Source organism: Eriocheir sinensis, chromosome 2, assembly GCF_024679095.1.
Source record: "Eriocheir sinensis breed Jianghai 21 chromosome 2, ASM2467909v1, whole genome shotgun sequence".
NCBI lineage: Eukaryota > Metazoa > Arthropoda > Malacostraca > Decapoda > Varunidae > Eriocheir > Eriocheir sinensis.
The window spans coordinates 7,864,915-7,884,354 of NC_066510.1; the positions used below are offsets into that span (position 1 = coordinate 7,864,915).

General features: G+C 43.3%; 1 protein-coding gene across 3 annotated transcripts in view; it reads right to left on the reverse strand.

The window, feature by feature from the left end:
- Nucleotides 1-19,440, reverse strand: part of LOC126998962 (sorbitol dehydrogenase-like) — a 131,379-nt gene that overhangs the window by 80,019 nt on the left and 31,920 nt on the right. For 2 of the 3 annotated variants that reach the window (XM_050861260.1, XM_050861267.1), the window contains exon 2: nt 12,433-12,466. The exons of the other annotated variant lie outside the window; for it this stretch is intronic. In XM_050861260.1, coding sequence (XP_050717217.1) covers nt 12,433-12,466 — 34 coding nt within the window. The remainder of the gene's footprint in view (nt 1-12,432; nt 12,467-19,440) is intronic. 3 annotated transcript variants of the gene reach the window in all.

The following is a 19,440-nucleotide window of genomic DNA, read 5'->3' on the forward strand; positions in this document are numbered from 1 at the left end:
CATGGCACAGGCAACTGTTTATAGTGGCGCCATTATAATTGGCTCATGCTGACCCTTGGAACTCACTTTTTTCCTCCTATACTCCCTTGTTATCTCAGAATACATGCCCTGGAAAAAGGAAAAAAAACAGGAAGAGGGAACTGGTCGTTTTAAAGCCACAGATGAAGCCTTATGATTGGCTGAGCTCTGAAAACACGCTTGTGATTCGCTGGGAGTCCGATGACGTCATTGCCGCCGCTCACCCTGTCAGTGGCCTCACTGCCTTAAGGCAGTATCACACTGGCCATTTTCCTCTAACTGTTGTGGCTATTGGCAACGCCCGTGCGCCCATCTGGGAGCGAGTTATCGGTTGTCCGTAACCTGATGTCATACTGGGCCCTTTTCCCACCGTGTTGGTGGCAGCTTGGGCAACCGGCAAATCCAACTTTTCCGAGTGTGCGTCACACACGGCCAAGGTCGGTTGCCCGTATCCACATCCACAACGTAAACAAAGCACTTGCCCTGTATCAACATGGCGTCGTCTGCTAAAGTAAGGGCTGTCGCGGCTTGTGCTGCCATTACCCAAGTTATGGACTTGTTGCTGCAGTTAAATGGGAGGAAGAAGCTGTTGTGGGTGTGGCATGTCTGTGGTTCCTCCGTGCCAGTTCTCATTGTCAGCATTGCGCATTTTTTATTTTTTTTTTACAACAAAGGAGGCAGCTCAAGGGTACAAAAAAACATGAATCAAATAACAACACACACACACACACACACACACACACACACACACACACACACACACACACACACACACGCACACACACGCACGCACACACCAGACTTATCTTGAACCATGGCAGGTGTTTCTCACAAACAAAAATGGCTTCGCCATTTCCTAGAGTGTGTTAGAACTTATTTGGTGAATGGTTCATACAAATCAAACATACCCAATGGCAAGAAGAGAGCAGTGTTAAAGACGACTGCTCTCTTCTTGCCAAGAGCTAGGTTTGGTTCATGTGAGCCACTCACCAAATACGTTCTAACACACTCAAGTAATGGTGAAGTCGTTTCTGTTTATCAGAAACATCTGCAATGGGTCCTAATGAGTTTGGTGTGTGTGTGTGTGTGTGTGTGTGTGTGTGTGTGTGTGTTGTGTGTGTGTGTTGTTATTCGATTCATGTGTTTATGTGGTTGAGTCAAGATGGGTGGGTTAGCCGCGCACGCGCAGTGGTGACAATGAGAACTGGCATGGAGGAACCACAGGCATGCAACACCCACAACTGTTTCTTCCTTCCGTTTAACTGCAGCAACAATTCCATTACTTGAGTAATGGCAGCACCAGCCGCGACAGCCCTTACTTTAGCGACGACGCCAAGTTGATAGGCGACAGGGGGGTGGCAGTGGATATAGCAGGACCCTTGTCTCTGACAACGAACGGAAGTAGGTACATCTGCGTCACAATGGATTACTTCACCAAGTGGCCGGAAGCCTACGCCATCCCTGAGCAGGAAGCCACTACCATCGCTAAGGTATTGGTGGAGGAGTTCTTTTGTCGCTTCGGTGTGCCTAACGAGCTCCATTCCGACCAGGGAAGGAATTTTGAGTCAACAGTCCTTGCTGAGTGCTGCAAGCTCCTGGGTATCAAGAAGACCCGGACCACCCCTCTGCACCCACAGTCAGATGGAATGGTTTAGAGGTTTAATTGGACGTTGGGCCAGGAGTTGGCCAAGCAGTGCATCAATGATCAGTCTTCATGGGATCAGAAGCTGCCTGCGCTCCTCATGGCCTACAGGTCTGCCGCCCACAAGACAACAGGGTATTCACCGGCAAAGCTGATGTTTGGACGTGAGCTGCGATTGCCGGTGGACCTACTGACAGGAATGCCTCCTGGGGAGAGCCTTCCAAGGGACACCTCCAGTTTTGCCCATCAACTAGAGGAACGGCTGGAAGAGGTGCACCATCAAGTCCGTGGTGCCTTGAAGTTCTCCGGGGAGGCCATGAAGCGCGGTTACAATATGAGGGCAAGCCACGTTGACTTCAAGGAAGGAGACCAAGTCTGGCTTTACAACCCGCAGAGGAAGAAAAGACAGTCTCCGAAGTTACAGAGCCCCTGGGAAGGCCCTTATACTGTGCTAGAATGCCTCTCCGACGTGACTTACCGAATCCGGAGAACGGAAAGGACCAAGCCGAAAGTTGTCCGCGTCAACCGCCTATGCAGGTACCACGGTCCGGGAAACTACACCCGGAACAACTACAGACACCCAGCAGCCGACGAAAACGCAAGGGACGTCCAGGACCGAGAGGAGGTCGACGACGACATAGGCCTTCTGGACCTTTCAGCCGAGGGAGATAACCTCCCGGCTTCGGCAGATGTTCCAGGGACACCCCAAGAAGCGGACGACGACGAGGCACACCAGGAGACAGACGCGCAGGAGGCACCGAACAGAAAACAGACAACGCAGGCGTCCACAGCGATACGACGATTATTATGTTTTTGATTAATTCTCTTATGTTTGCATATAGTTAAGTGTGTGATCGGGACGATCACAATTAAGAGGGGCGGATAGTGTTGTGCTGGAAGCTTACCTCGGCGTCCATGGGCCTCTAGAAGGCTCCGGGAGGAGCGAGCAGGGGGGCGGGGAGCAAGGCGAGCCCTCCGCGCGGCCAGTTGCCAGGCGGGAAGTGTTGCCAACTCGCATATATTTTTGCTACATGTTCTTGTATGATCTAAAATATACTGTAACATTCTAGACTGTACTGTTCTGGATATATATAGGAGAAGAGGGCGAGAGAGTCCCAGTCCGAGTCATAGTAAGCTAGTCGCCAGCGAAGAGTCAAGAGTGAAGTGTACTACTAAGGAAGAATATTAAACTACAGAAGTTGTGCAAAGTGTTTACATATCTCCCTCCCACGGAGTCTTGTGACGGCGTTATTTAAAAAAATGCGTAAACCCTCAAAATAGTACGGGGATTAGGGACCCAGGATCCCCGTACTATTCGAAAATCCGCATAAAATTAGTGCCCCCCTCAGAAACACACCTGGGCAGCGTTTGAGAGAGGGAATCGGGACTCTCGGAATGTCCCGAGTGTTCTCAAACGCGTGACGCGGCAGCACGAGTTCCCAACTCGGTACGTCCCCTGGCTCCCGGCTTTGAGAGATGGAGCGCCTCATGCTGTGATGACGTCATCAGCAAATATGGCGGCCCAAACAAACACATAAGTGTTTCCATGTATTTCACCTCTCTGTGCCACCATAACCACTGCAGCTTCCTTTTCACCTTCTGTTGTAAGGAGTTCGTCAGCCAGGACAGCTAGTAATGCATGTTAAACGTCACCAGGAAGATCAGCGTACGACATTTTGCTGCGAGTGAGACTCTGTAACCATAGCAATGACAAGGCTTAGTAAAAGGATGACCTTTATCTCCACTCTGGCAGCGCTCATGGAGCACTGGCAGTTACTGCGGCAAGAGGAAGTAAGCCGTTTCAAAGGCTGTAGTTAGGACCGAAAGGGACGACTACCTCCCGAGCCAAAACCAAGACCAAGATGATAGATACAGCGAACACTGCTCTCATTCACATGATATGCTCTCCCTACTGAAACGTAACTCATCCCAAAACGTAACTTCTCCTAAATCCGAATTCTTCTGCAAGGTGAACACCTATCTCGAACGCTTTGGGGTGCTTTCAACAGGTGTTTTGGAAGAACAGTGTTGCCACTCACGCCATGGCTACTTGGTGTGTCAAGCGTGAAATATAAAACTCCTTAAAAAAATCTTCCATGACAATCCGTATAAAACTGAAACCGTACTATTTGAGGGACGACAGTATATATATATATATATATATATATATATATATATCTATATATATATATATATATATATATATATATATATATATATATACACACATTTATAGTACCCTCTCGAGTTTCTCGCTCGCTTCGTTCCGAAGGTTTAGCGCTAAACTCGAGGTATTGAAAACACTGAAAAAGCGCTTATCTGTTCCGTCACGTGGATTTTTTTTTATTTTTTATTTTTTATTTTTACATGTGGGCTACGGCGCCAGTAGACTATCCATCTGGGCCTGATGGTCGGCCCCGAGCCTGTCATGGCCCAGGCAACTGTTTATTGTGGCGCTATTATAATTGGCTCATGCTGCCCCCCGAAGCTCACATTTTTTCCTCCTTTACTCCCTTGTTATCTCAAAATACGTACCTTGGAAAAAGGAAGAAAACAGGAAGAGAGAACGGGTTGTTTTAAAGATACAGATGAAGCCTTACAATTGGCTGAGCTCTGAAAACACGCTTGTAATTTGCTAGGAGTCCGATGACGTCATCGCCGGCGCTCACCCGGTCAGCGGCCTCCCTGCTTGGGGCAGTGTCACACTGGCCGTTTTCTTCTAACCGTTGTGGCTACTGGCAACTCCGGTGCGCCCATCCGGGTGCGAGTTGTCGGTTGTCCGTAGCCTGCTGGTTTCTTCCCACCGCGTTGGCGGCAGCTTGGGCAACCGGCAAATCCAACTTTTCCAGGCCAAGGTCGGTTGCCCGTATCCACATCCACAACGTAAACAAAGCACTTGCCCTGTATCTACATGGCGTCGTCTGCTAAAGTAAGGGATGTCGCGGCTTGTGCTGCCATTACCCAAGTTATGGATTTGTTGCATCAGTTAAATGTCAGGAAGAAGCAGTTGTGGGTGTGGTGTGTCTGTGGTTCCTCCGTGCCAGTTCTCATTGTCACCATTGTGCGCGAGCGGCCAACCCACCCACCTAGACTCCGACCACATAAACATGTGGATCGAGTAACAACAAAGACACGCACGCACACACCAGGGCCCGAATTCACAAACAGACTCAATAACTACGAACTAACATAACTACGCACTATTGATTTAGCTACCGACGTTAGCGTCAGATTCACAGAGCAAACTTTAGATTGTAGTTAGAGGCGCGCTGTCAGCGTGGCCGCTGATTGGTTGATGACGTCATTGGCCTTGCAGCGAATCGCAAGCACGTTTACAGAACCGTCAGCCAATCCTAGGGAGCCCCCTCCAGCTGCTGGTTCAAGAAACCCATTCTCTTTTCCCATTTTTCTTCCTTTCAAGGCAAACTGTACTAAATCGTAATCTACGAATTCAATTATTTCGTTGTTTGCTGCACATTTACGTCAAGGTAACTCTGCTGTTCGATGTCTTGTTACCTACGAACATGCTTAAGATGAAGAAAAAGAAGATACGGAGGAGATTGAGGCAGGAAGAAAGCAAATAGAAATATGGGACAGATATCGAGGCAGACAGAACGAAGGACGGAAGGAAGGAATAGGGAAAATTAAGACTGTCTTGCCATATCTGCAGCCCAACTCATGGGCCAGCTGTCACCTGACGAAGGTCCATGGTCCTTCCACGGATGGGGGCGGTGTCACGGGCAAAATTGAGCCTCGGGCAAAATTGAGCCCGGGCATCCACATGCCTCTGTTATCTTAGCTCAAGCTCGTGTATGTGGGGTTCTTTTCGACTGATATGGCGTCTAGAACTAGCATGATCATCATTCTTTATTATGATGACAAAGAACATGTCAAAATTTAAGTACATAAAGATCGGCAGCTTTTCCTCGTCGCCAAGCCATCCTCCAGAAGCGCTCCGACACCCATGATCGCACATCCATTTTTATCAGAAAATAGGATACCAATCACATATACATCAATATATTTCCACAGGTGAATACTTAGGGCATGTTCACACCAAGTTGCGACACCTGAGATTCATTAATAATGACAGGGGAAGGAAAAATATAGGCCCCTGTCATCGACAAAATTGAGCCCCGGGCAGAATTGAGCCTGGGCATCTATATGCCTCAGATTTCTTCGCTATTATATATTGTAAGATCGTTCTGTTGACATGTAAGGGTAAATTAACGCTTTCTGTATCTACATATAGAAGAAAAACGCAAAATTCTCCTAGTAAATCAGAAATTACATAAAGTTCGGCAACTTTTCCTCGTCGCCAAGCCATCCTCCACGGCAGGCAGAGGAGGGAGGTCTGGCAATCCCCCGGCCGGGTGTTGCCATACCGCCCACACTTATCATATACCTCTCAAAGGGTGCATATCTCATCATTTTATAAAGAAATGGGCCTCCTCTACAAGCAAAGTTATATTTCAAGTTGAAAAACGCGATTTATAAGCATTTATACGTAAATCTGATAATAATGTTAGCGTTACCGTCAGCTCCGAGGCAGTAGTTATTTAACAACAAATTTAACGTCACACAGAGTGCGGTAAACGTTTGTAGATCCGCGCGCTAACCCGTGACGTCATCGATTAGTTAAGGCCGCGAGTTTTGTGAATCTCAATGTTCTCAAAACTACGAACTACGGGCCCAAAACTACGCACTAAGCCTTTGTGGATCCGGGCCCAGACTCATCATGAACCATGACAGATGTTTCTCACAAAAAAAAATGACTGCCATTTCCTAGAGTGTGTTAGAACTTATTTGGTGAGTGGTTCATACAAACCAAACATACCCAATGGCAAATTGAGAGTAGTGTTAAAGACGACTGCTCTCTTCTTGCCAAGAGCAGGGTTTGGTTCATGTGAGCCACTCACCAAATACGTTCTAAAACAAGCAAATAAATAGTGAAGTCGTTTCTGTTTGTCAGAAACATCTGCAATGGCTCCTAATGAGTCTGATGTGTGTGTGTGTGTGTGTGTGTGTGTGTGTGTGTGTGTGTGTGTGTGTGTGTGTGTTGTTATTCGATCCATGTGTATGGGTGGGTTGGCCGCGCACGCGCAGTGGTGGCAATGAGAACTGGCATGGAGGAACCACAGGCATGCCACACCCACAACTGTTTCTTCCTTCCATTTAACTGCAGCAATACGTCCACAACTTGGGTAATGGCAGCACAAGCCGCGACAGCCCTTACTTTAGCAGACGACGCCATGTTGATACACAGCAAGTTCTCTATTTACGTTGTGGATGTGGATACGGGCAACCAACCTTGGCCGTGTGTGACGCATACCAGGAAAAGTTGGAATTGCCGGTTGCCCTAGGCGGTGCCAACGCGGCGGGAAGAAAAAAAACCTGTGTGACACCAGCTTACGGATAACCGTGAACTCGCTCCCGGTTGGGCGCACGGGCGATGCCCGTAGCCCCAACGGTTGGACGAAAACGGCCATTGTGACACCGCCTTAAGGCAGTAAAGCCGCTGACAGAGTGGGCGTCAGCGATGACGTCATCAGACTCTCAGCGAATCACAAGTGTGTTTTCAGAACTGTCAGCCAATCATAAGGCACCCGCCTTCAACTGCGGCTTCAAAACGACCCGTTTTCTCTTCCCGTTTACCCCCCCCCCCTCCCCTCTCTCTCTCTCTCTCTCTCTCTCTCTCTCTCTCTCTCTCTCTCTCTCTCTCTCTCTCTCGCCATAACCACAATGTTTGGTGGAAAACGTCCAGTGTGATACTACCTCTAAAGGTTGCGTGCGTGACGCCGATGGTAAGCAGACGTGACCCGTAAGTGTCAAAGCAGCGCGAAACTCGGAGTGATAATGTGCGAAAGTCGGGATGGTAAGAATTTAGGACTAACCGCGAAACTCGTGAGGATCACGAAACTCGGATAGCACAAAACTCGAGAGGGTACTAATATATATATATATATATATAGAGATATATATATATATATATATATATATATATATATATATATATATATATTAAGATATATATATAAATATATACATATATATATATATATATATATGCGCCTTGATTTCTATTCAGAAAGTACGGGTTCGATTTCTGGCACAAGTGGTTTGTTGATATATATATATATATATATATATATATATATATATATATATATATATATATATATATATATATATATATATATATATATATATACAGGTAACTCGATTTACGCGAGTATTGCGTCCTTGAAGAGGTCGCGTAAATCAAAAACAATATAAATCAAACAAGAGGTAGGTTTCTGTCGAAAATAAATATTCACTTCATTCAGTGGAGAGAGAGAGAGAGAGAGAGAGAGAGAGAGAGAGAGAATATCAATATCACCGATATATCCACTCAGGCACTCAATCTCAGCCTCACTCGTGTGAGGAAGAAATGAAGGACACCATGAGCGACTTGCTAGTATTGGTACCGGTACCGAGCAGTTTGGTACCGGTACCGTACTGTACAGCTGGTACCGTTAGTACCGGTACTGGTACCGGTACCTGCCCACCCCTATTGCTGAGTAGTGTGGCAGCATGGGTACTGTATTGTTGTTCAAGTAGCGCGCGGGAAGAACTGAGCTCAGCTGTGTGGCCGCGGCGCCGTGTGAGTCCAATTGCGTGAGACATATGGTGGCTACTCCATAAAATATCGCGTATAAGTGGAAAAAACGTGTAAAATAAATATTTATTTAGATTTTGGACCCCGCGTTATTTTAAAAAATGCGTAAACCAAACTCGCGTAAATCGAGTTACCTGTATATATATGTAATGCCCCGACGAGCTTATTTTCCATCCTTTCTATTTCCCAACACGGCCTCTGCGTGTATCGAAACACACGAGAAATTAATCAAGACAAGGAGAGGGTATTCCCCGGCTGCCTGGGACTGAACCCGCGACTAGCGTGACGGGAGAGCCACTCCTTACCGAGTCGGCCAAAGAGGTACCCCCCTGGCTAAGTGGGTTATGGGTGGCTCGTTCATCAGGCCGTCGCCGCACTACACGGCTTTCCCCTCTATGTAGATTAATTTCTGTGTGTTGACAATGTCCCTTTGAGACATAACTCCACAATGTCCCTTTGAGACATACCTCCAACTCTTCCCATTTTCTATTACCCTCGGAGCATGGGCCATCCTACCTGTTATCCCTTCGGGGAAGCTCAACAGAACTGCAGGAGAGGATGCCCACCGCTATGCCACCACTGTAATGCCCCGACGAGCTTATTTTCCACCCTTTCTATTTCCCAACACGACCTCTGCGTGTATCGAAACACACGAGAAATTAATCAAGACAAGGAGAGGGTATTCCCCGGCTGCCTGGGATTGAACCCGCGACCAGCGTGACGGGAGAGCCACTCCTTACCGAGTCGGCCAAAGAGGTACCCCCCTGGCTAAGTGGGTTATGGGAGGCTCGTTCATCAGGCCGTCGCCACTACATATATATATATATATATATATATATATATATATATATATATATATATATATATATATATATATATATATATATATATATATATATATATATATATATATATATATATATATATATATATATATATATATATATATATATATATATATATATATATATATATATATATATATATATATATATATATATATATAAATAGTACGGGGGTTACGGACCCAGGACCCCTGTACTATTCGAAAGTCCGTATAAAATTACTGCCCCCCATAGAAACACTACGGAATCCGGGTCCTGCCTGGCTCAGCTGTTACCCACGGGCCCAAGTTGCCAGTTATGCATTTTTTGCTGCAGTTACAATGCAGTGTTACCACGCTGGGGGGGGGTCGAGGGGGGCAAAGCCCACCGTCAGAGGTCAGGTTATTTACAGTTCGGTTGGAGTAGTTTAAATATGCGTCCCTTAACTATATAATATGGAGGCGTAATGTCGTATTTGGGAGTCGCGGAGTCAATCTCCACAATTATCGTTTCGTATCTTATTTAAAGTACGATTTAGAGAGCAATAATAGAAATTGTGGTTGAGAGTAAGAGAGAGTGTGAGTGTATGACATCGCTCGCTCGCTGACAATGTGGAAGGCAGCACTGCCAAGATGGCTCACTTGTCCAGCTTGGTAACACTACAGCAGAAAATGCATAACTGGCAACTTTAGCCGGCGAGTAGAAACTGAGCCCGGATTCTGTAGGAGTGCCCACTCCTGCCCACCAATTTCTTGTTTAAGGTAAGAAAATGCCTATTTATGTGTTTATAATAGGTTAATTTATGGACAAACAGAAAAGGACGGGCTTTATCTCCACTCTTGCAGCACTCTTGGAGCACTCGCAGCTACTGCGGCAAGAATTTCTTTTACACTATGATAGATACAGCGAACATTGCTCTCATTTATGCTCTCCCTACCACAAAGTAACTCATCCTGAAATGTAACTTCTCCTAAATATGAATTCTTCTGCAAGGTGCACACTTTCTCGAACGCTTTGGGATGCTTTCAGCAGGTGTTTTGGTAGAAAAGTGTTGCCACTCACACTATGGCTACTTGGTGCGACGAACGGGAAATATAAAAATCATAAAAAAATTCATCCATGATAATCCGTATAAAACTGAAACCGTACTATTTGAGGGACGTATATATAGATATATATATATATATATATATATATATATATATATATATATATATATATATATATATATATATATATATATATATATATATATATATATATATATATATATATATATATATATATATATATATATATATATATATATATATATATATATATATATATATATATATATATATATATATATATATATATATATATATATATATATATATACGCGAGTTTGTTTTACGCGTTTTTTAAATAACGCGGGGTCCAAAATCCAAATAAATGTTTAATTTACACGTTTTTTTTTCCACTTATACGCGATATTTTATGGAGTGGCCACCATATGTCTCATGCAACTGGACTCACACGGTGCCACGGCCACACAGCTGAGCTCAGTTCTTCCCGCGCACCACCTGAACAACAATACAGTACCCACGCTGCCACGCTACTCAACGATAGGGGTGGCAGATAACGGTACCAGTACCGGTACTAACGATACCAGCTATACGGTACGGTACCGGTACCAATACTAGCCAGGCGCTCATGCTCTCCCTCATTTCTTTCTCAGACGAGAGAGGGTGAAACTGAGTGCCTGATTGGATATCTCGGTGATATGGATATTCTCTCTCTCCTCTCTCTCTCTCTCTCTCTCTCTCTCTCTCTCTCTCTCTCTCTACTGAATGTATAACGCGCACCTTTTTCACATAAAAAATGCCTGAAAGTTTAGCCCTGCGCGTTATACGCCGAATGTACAAATTTTTAATATTTTTTCTTCTTTCGAGTGTTTTTTATTGGTCTGTGTTTCGTCTTATCCAATAACAACTGCAAACTTACCTTTATTATTGTTAATGATCTTTCATAGTCCGTAGCTGTCTTATAATATGTTACCATAGAATACAGGGCGATCAAATAACTACTAAACAAAAATGAAATCGGTGGAGGATCGCCCATGCCCTGCTGTTATCCCGTTTTACCGTCGGGCGCCATTTGTAAGATCTTGATCTTGATGTCACAGGTGGCTTACGATTGTATGACTAAGGAGCAGCACAAGCTACATAAAAAAATCATATTGGAAAAAATATCCATTTGTTCATTATTAATTATTAATATTTGTGAGAATAATGGGGTAAATATGATATCAGAAACTGTACATCATGAGTTTTGTACGAGGAGTTATTTCACGCCCGGCCGCCATTTGCATTGTTTACAAACCACACAACCACACCCACACAACAAACAGCTGCATGCCGCGTGTCACCAGAACCGCGTGAATTGTGTCTTGCCTAGCTGTCTGTCATAACCTACGAGTGACTGAGAGAATAATATGCTTATTATGATCTCAGAAGCTGTACATAATCAGTATGTACGAGATATTTCTCGCAACACCAGCCCGGCCGCCATTTGCATTGTTTGAAAACCGCACAACCACACCCAAACAACAAACAGCTGCATGCCGCGTGTCACCAGAACCGTGTGAATTGTGTCTTGCCTAGTTGTTTGTCATAACCTACGAGTGATGGTGAGAAAAATATGCTTATTATGATATCAGAAGCTATGCATCATCAGTATGTTTACGGGGATGTATTTCTCACAACACCAGCCCGGCCGCCATTTTCATTGCTTTACTCAAGGACACTTGTCAATTCAAGCAGTAAAGATTACACAAAAAATATACAAATTTCGGGAAACTGTACATTGTCAATGTTCTTTAACCCGTACATATTTCTGAGCATTTTAAGAACTTTTTTTTTCTTTCAAAATTGTTGTCAAATACGCCGGTGCGCATTATACGCCGCAAAATACGGTATTTATTTTTCGACAGAAACCTACCTTATGTTTGATTTACATTGTTTTTTATTTACACGACCTCTTCAAGGACGCAATACTCGCGTAAATCGAGTTACCTATATATATATATATATATATATATATATATATATATATATATATATATATATATATCTATATATATATATATATATATCTATATATATATATATATATATATATATATATATATATATATATATATATATATATATATATATATATATATATATATATATATATATATATATATATATATATATATAAAATTTGAGATTATATAACATTAATACTATTCTAAGATTTCTCACCATCTGGACCAGGCTCTGGAATCGGACGATTTTCCTGAAAAGAAAGAAAGCATTGATTTTACAAGGGTTATAAGCAGTTGTTCACAAAAAAATAAGTCAAATCAACAAAACACATTGAAAAAACAAGAAATTTCGAGCAGAAATGGTTATAAAGTCAAATAGTACAATACAGACAGTCCCTGACTTATGATGGAGTTGAATTCCAAAATTCAAAATTTTCATTAAGAATAAAAATTATTCTAATGTCCCGTTGTGAATAGTGCAGCATTCCCACACCTCCTGCTCCTCTCCCCTACCTCGCATCTGTCCCTATGCACGCACCTCAACTCAGCCATTCATTCAAGTGACCCCTTAGCCATGTAATATACACACACTCAAAAAACTATCGTTACGGTGGGGTCCGACGAATTTCACACTGAGCAACCCGGTAATCTTGGCAGGGTTGGTAAGAGTGCGATCACCCCCACCACCTCAGCTCTGCTGGGGGGAGCAGGACAGGACCCCCGTAAGGGAGGGATAGAGAGGAAGGGAGACACTGAGATACCAGATATCACAATAATATTAACCCTCTCTCGCCCGATGACGCATTTCGCGTCATCAAGGGTAAAAAGGTCCTAGCGCCCAATGACACGAAACGCGTCATAAAAGTTTTAAAAAAATAATTAAAAATTAAGTTTTCGGTGAGACTGCGTCAAATTTTGGAGCGTCATTTGTTAGGATAAGTTTATTAATGGAAACATATGGCAACCTTTCTCCTTTCTAAGGAGCGTAAATGAGGAGTGATGAGGAGGAGGGAGGAGGAGTGGAGGGAGAAGGGGTCTGTCACATCGAAAAAAATACAGTTTTCCTGGTGTAACTCGGGAACTAATAGACGTATGAGGATTTTGAGGATAACATAAGAATCCTCACTAAATTCCGCTTCGAAACTTAATACTGTGTCTAGGGGCCGCTTTCACAGTCGTCTGGTACACACCCTAACCAAAGGCCTTACCACCCTGGTAAAAGGCATTACCATCCCCTCGATCCGCTTTCACAGTCGCTGTTTTCGTGGTATCGGCGACTACCAGCATGATAACGGTCATGACAAGACGAAGGCGTGTGATTCGGCAGTGATGGTATGCCGGAGCGGCGGGAAATGTCAACATTACATCAGCTGAGCGGAGGATTATGAAGAATATGAAAAATAAACGTACAAAAAGTAAACGTGAAGAATAAATATAAAGAGTAACTGGGAAGAATAAATATGATGAAAAAATAAGGATGTACCGATGTATCGGTATCGGTGGTATCGCCCCATTTTAAGAGTATCGGTATCGGATGATTTTCTGCCGATACTACCGATACTTGAAGGAGTTTTGTAAGTCGCATGTCAATTGGATTTTCTAAATTGTTGAAAAAATATTAGAAAAGTGTAATTAATATATCATGATACTACATAGTTTGGAATTTCCTGCGATTTAATTTTCATCACTTTAAATTAGGGATGTACCAATACCAAAATTTTGACCGATACCGATAACCCAATATTTGACCAATACCGATACCTGTGCATTATTTTTTTATACAACAATTCCACCGGTTAAAAGGCAATATCAAATGTTAAGAAAAAAAAAAACACTACTCGTTTTTCCATCATAGAAGAGAAGAAAAAAATAACCAGTGGTGGCCTGAAAAAAGGTGTCCATAGATCCGTAGCCAGACGTGCTGACCACTGCACCACGGAAGCGCATCTTAACCCCTTCCCGGTGGAGGATCTATATATAGACGTTTCTAAATTGGGACTTTTTGTCGGCGCGTCTATATATAGACGTTTGCTCTCATTTGCCCATGCTAGATTGTAGCATGGTCTATATATAGACGATTCCTTACTACTAACAATATTAACAAAATAAATCGTTATTTGGCATCTCAAACCCCCGGACACTTACCGACATTGCCTCTCAAGGACAGTCACCGCTTGTGCTTCGTCGGTGGCGGATGTGCCATGCACATCAGCCAACACTGGGAATTTATGCATTTTTTTTCCTATTTTATTTTATTATTAGTCTATCATGTCAAGGAGAAAGAGACCTCTTAAGATGGAAGAAATGACTTCTTTGGCAGTTGATTTTTTTTTTTTTACAATAAAGGAGGCAGCTCAAGGACACACAAAAAAGGAAACAATAATAAAAAAAAAATAAAAAAAAGCCCGCCACTCGCTGCTCCTAAAAAAAGAATCAAAAGAGGTGGCCGAAAGAGAGATCAATTTCGGGAGGAGAGGTGTCCTGATACCCTCCTCATGAAAGAGTTCAAGTCATAGGCAGGAGGAAATACAGATGAAGGAAGATTGTTCCAGAGTTTACCAGCGTGAGGGATGAAAGAGTGAAGATGCTGGTTAACTCTTGCATAAGGGGTTTGGACAGTATATATGGGATGAGCATGAGCAGAAAGTTGTGTGCAGCGGGGCCGCGGGAGGGGGGGGAGGCATGCAGTTAGCAAGTTCAGAAGAGCAGTCAGCGTGGAAATATCGATAGAAGATAGAAAGAGAGGCAACATCGCGACGAAATTTAAGAGGTAGAAGACTATCAGTAGGAGGAGGAGAGCTGATGAGACGAAGAGCCTTAGACTCCACTCTGTCCAGAAGAGCTGTGTGAGTGGAGCCCCCCCACATGTGAGATGCATATTCTATACGAGGGCGGACAAGGCCCCTGTATATGGATAGCAACTGCGCGGGGGAGAAGAACTGGCGGAGACGATACTGAACACCCAACCTCGAGGAAGCTGATTTAGCGAGAGAGGAGATGTGAAGATTCCAGTTGAGATTGAGTTAAGGATAGACCGAGGATGTTTAGTGTTGAAGATAGTGATACAGGTAACTCTCGATTTACGCGAGTATTGCGTCCTTGAGCAGGTCGCGTAAGTCAAAAACAATGTAAATCAAACAAGAGGTAGGTTTCTATCGAAAAATAAATACCGTATTTTGCGGCGTATAACGCGCACCGGCGTATAACGCGCACCCCAAACTTTAAGACAATCTTAAAAAAAAAAAAGTTCTTAAAATGCTCAGAAATATGTACGGGTTAAAGAACATTGACAATGTACAGTTTCCCGAAATTTATATATTTTTGGTGTAATCTTTACTGCTTGAATTGACAAGTGTCCTTGAGTAAAGCAATGAAAATGGCGGCCGGGCTGGTGTTGCGAGAAATACATCCCCGTAAACATACTGATGATGCACAGCTTCTGATATCATAATTAGCATATTATTCCCACCATCACTCATAGGTTATGACAGACAACTAGGGAAGACACAATTCACACGGTTCTGGTGACACGCGGCATGCAGCTGTTTGTTGTATGAGTGTGGTTGTGTGGTTTTCAAACAATGCAAATGGCGGCCGGGCTGGTGTTGCGAGAAATATCTCCTCGTACATACTGATTATGTACAGCTTCTGAGATCATAATTAGCTTATTATTCTCACCATCACTTGTAGGTTATCACAGACAACTAGGCAAGACACAATTCACGCGGTTCTGGTGACACGCGGCATGCAGCTGTTTGTTGTATGGGTGTGGTTTGTGAACAATGCAAATGGCAGCCGGGCTGGTATTGCGCGAAATAACTCCTCGTACAAGACTCATGATGTACAGTTTCTGATATCATATTTACCCCATTATTCTCACTAATATTAATAATTAATAATGAACACATGGATATTTTTTTCCAATATGATTTTTTTTATGTAGCTTGTACTGCTCCTTAGTCATACAATCGTAAGCCACCTGTGACATCAAGATCAAGATCATACAAACGGCGCCCGACGGAAAAACGGGATAACAGCAAGGCATGGGCGATCCTCCACCGATTTAATTTTCCACTGTTACTTTTCACCATGGCTGCCATGCATTAAGGCCCGTCCACACTATGCATCATGATGTGCGCAGTGTTGAATGGACGTGTTGAAAAACGTGGTTTTCAACACGATGCAGCGTAATGAACGCACTGATGGGCTATTGCCATTTCAATGTGACGCGCAGTGTTGCACCAACCATCGTAGTGGGAATATTGCGTGACACTTTCTCTGTGATGGCTCAATCATCATCCGCGCTTGCTTCCGCCAAACCCTTCGAGTGGACAAGGAGCAATACATTATATTTTATTGAGTTACTGAAGCAACATCCATCCATTTGGAACATTAAATGCAAGGAGTACAAGATGAAGAACATCAGGAGCGCAAGCTTGGAAACTATAAAAACAGACTTGTCGACTTTTATGAATTGTATAGTACGGAATGAGGATATCAATAAAAAACTGCACACACTGAAGACACAGTTCCACAGGGAAATGTCTGCCATGAGAGCATCAAAGAAATCTGGAGCTAGCACGGAAGACATCTACACTCCGAAGTTGTGGTGCTTTGATGAGCTGCTTTTCCTGGCTGAGGGAGAAGTCATACGTGCATTCACTTCCAACTTGGATGAAGGAGAAACTACTCAACAAGTTCATAATTTTATTATGTGTACACCAGCAATAATAAAATTTTCATACATATAAAGATAAAGATATGCCAAAGAACGATTTTAATCTCTCTCTCTCTCTCTCTCTCTCTCTCTCTCTCTCTCTCTCTCTCTCTCTCTCTCTCTCTCTCTCGTCTAGTAGGGTATATGTCACACTTACGATGCTGCCAGACTAAGCTATATTTCCCCACATACGTTGCTGCCATGGAACAGCTCCTTCCTCATTGAAAAATTTCATGAACTCCTTCCTGATGGCTTTTGCCTCATTTGTGGGATGTCTCTATAAACTCTCCACGGGTAGAAGCTGCCTATCATCACGCCATGCCCCCGGCGTTACCACTCCATCTGCAATATTCCCACCGTCAAAGCTAATCAATCGGTGACTGACTCGCGAGGATGAGTTGCGTTGTGATGCACTTCAGTCTGGACGCTAGTGTAATGTTTTCAACACCACTACTGCATCACATGGCTGCTACATGATGCATAGTATGGACGGGGCTTTACAGGTCAAAAGAAGAAGAAGAGGAAAACATCACTGGGAGATCTACAATTTTCATAGACTCGAGAAAAAAGTTTTTTGGACTGTGGTTCCCCAGCACGGGGTGTTCTCTTATCTTGTTACATAAGAACATAAGAACGTAAGGAGTCTGCAAGAGGCCAGTCGGCCTATACAAGACAGCTCCTTTTCAGAATATTCCTTTAACATGAATTTTTTGTGAAAATGTTATATTTTGTGATGCTTTGCATGGATTATTAATTAGTAGATCAATGAGATAAATTGCAAGACAATGTCATAGAAGATGCACCCAATGACAAATGATACACAGCCAGTATTGAATGAGTCTTGAGTCCTGTAGTATACTTGTAAGCATCTCCAGCAGCACCAAATAGGCACCTTAGAGCTCAGCATAGGGTTGCCAGTTCTGTCCTCTTTAGGGCTATCCGTAATTCTTTATATCTGGATGTCCTATTTAGTCTAAACAAAACAGATCAAGATGAATCCATGGTCGTAGTGTGAATTGAAGTGCAGTGTGAACCAACTAAGTGTAGCTAATGAAGTGAAGTGTGGCATGGCATGGATGGCTGTAATATATGGTGTGGTATGACTGGGTGGTGATTTGTGTAGTGTGGTGTTGGAAATTTCTGTATACAGGTAACTCGATTTACGTGAGTTTGGTTTACGCGTTTTTTAAATAACGCGGGGTCCAAAATCCAAATAATTGTTTAATTTACACGTTTGTTTCACTTATATGCGATATTTTATGGAGTGGCTACCAGATGTCTCGCGCAACTGGACTCACAAGGCGCTGAGGCCACACAGCTGAGCTCAGTTCTTCCCGCGCGCCACTTGAACAAAAATACAGTACCCACGCTGCCACGCTACTCAACAATAGGGGTGGGCTGGTACCGGTAGCAGTACCGGTACTAACGGTACCAGCTATACGGTATGGTATTGGTACCAGACTACTCGGTACCGGTACCAATACCAGCCAGTCGCTCATGATGTCCCTCATTTCTTCCTCACACGAGTGAGGCTGAGACTGAGTGCCTGAGTGAATATCCTCTCTCTCTCTCTCTCTCTCTCTCTCTCTCTCTCTCTCTCTCTCTCTCTCTCTCCACTGAATTAAGTGAATATTTATTTTATGATAAAAACCTACCTCTTGTTTGATTTACATTGTTTTTGATTTATGCGACCTCTTCAAGGACACAATACTCGCATAAATCGAGTTACCTGTATAAAATTACCTCCCAGCAAATTATGTGTAATTAGGGAGGAATAGCCATAGCTGGGCACGATAACAGAAAACCTTATTCCCGATAACCGATAACTGATAATGAAAAACCTTAACGGCGATAACCGATATTCGTTAACTAGAGACACAAATATAGGCGATAACCGATAACCGATACCTGATATAAATCCACAATTCCGATACTAGCTAGCGATAAGTCCGATAGGCGAAAACGATACTATATTGATATTTCAGATAGAACAACATTGATGAATTCAAATTTTCATTATCTGTATTTTAGAAAACTTACAAAACCTTAAAACCACACGTTGACACGTACATATGGACGGTAATACTAAAAATGCCTGAATCGGTGTTGTGTTGTTTGGCGTCCCCACCGTCAAAAATTGTTTACAAACACTGGTCTCTCGTGAACGGTGCATGCTCAGACCAGCAAGCGTAGACCTGTACAGTCCCACAAAGCTTTTAAACTGTAATTAAGACTTGCTGGAAGGCTGAATCAGACATATAGTACCACTACCATCATCCTCGCTGTTTTTAGAACGACACTCTGTACGAGTTGTATTTATATGTACAGAGTGTACGTCGTTCTAGAAACAGCGAGGATGGTGGTACTGTATGTTTGATTCAGCTTTCCAGCAACTCTTAATGTGTTAAAAAAGCATTGTGAGACTGAACAGGTCTACACTTAATGGCCTGAGCATGCGCAGTTCACGAGACCAGTGTTTGTAAACAAAAGCGCCAGCTTTTGACGATG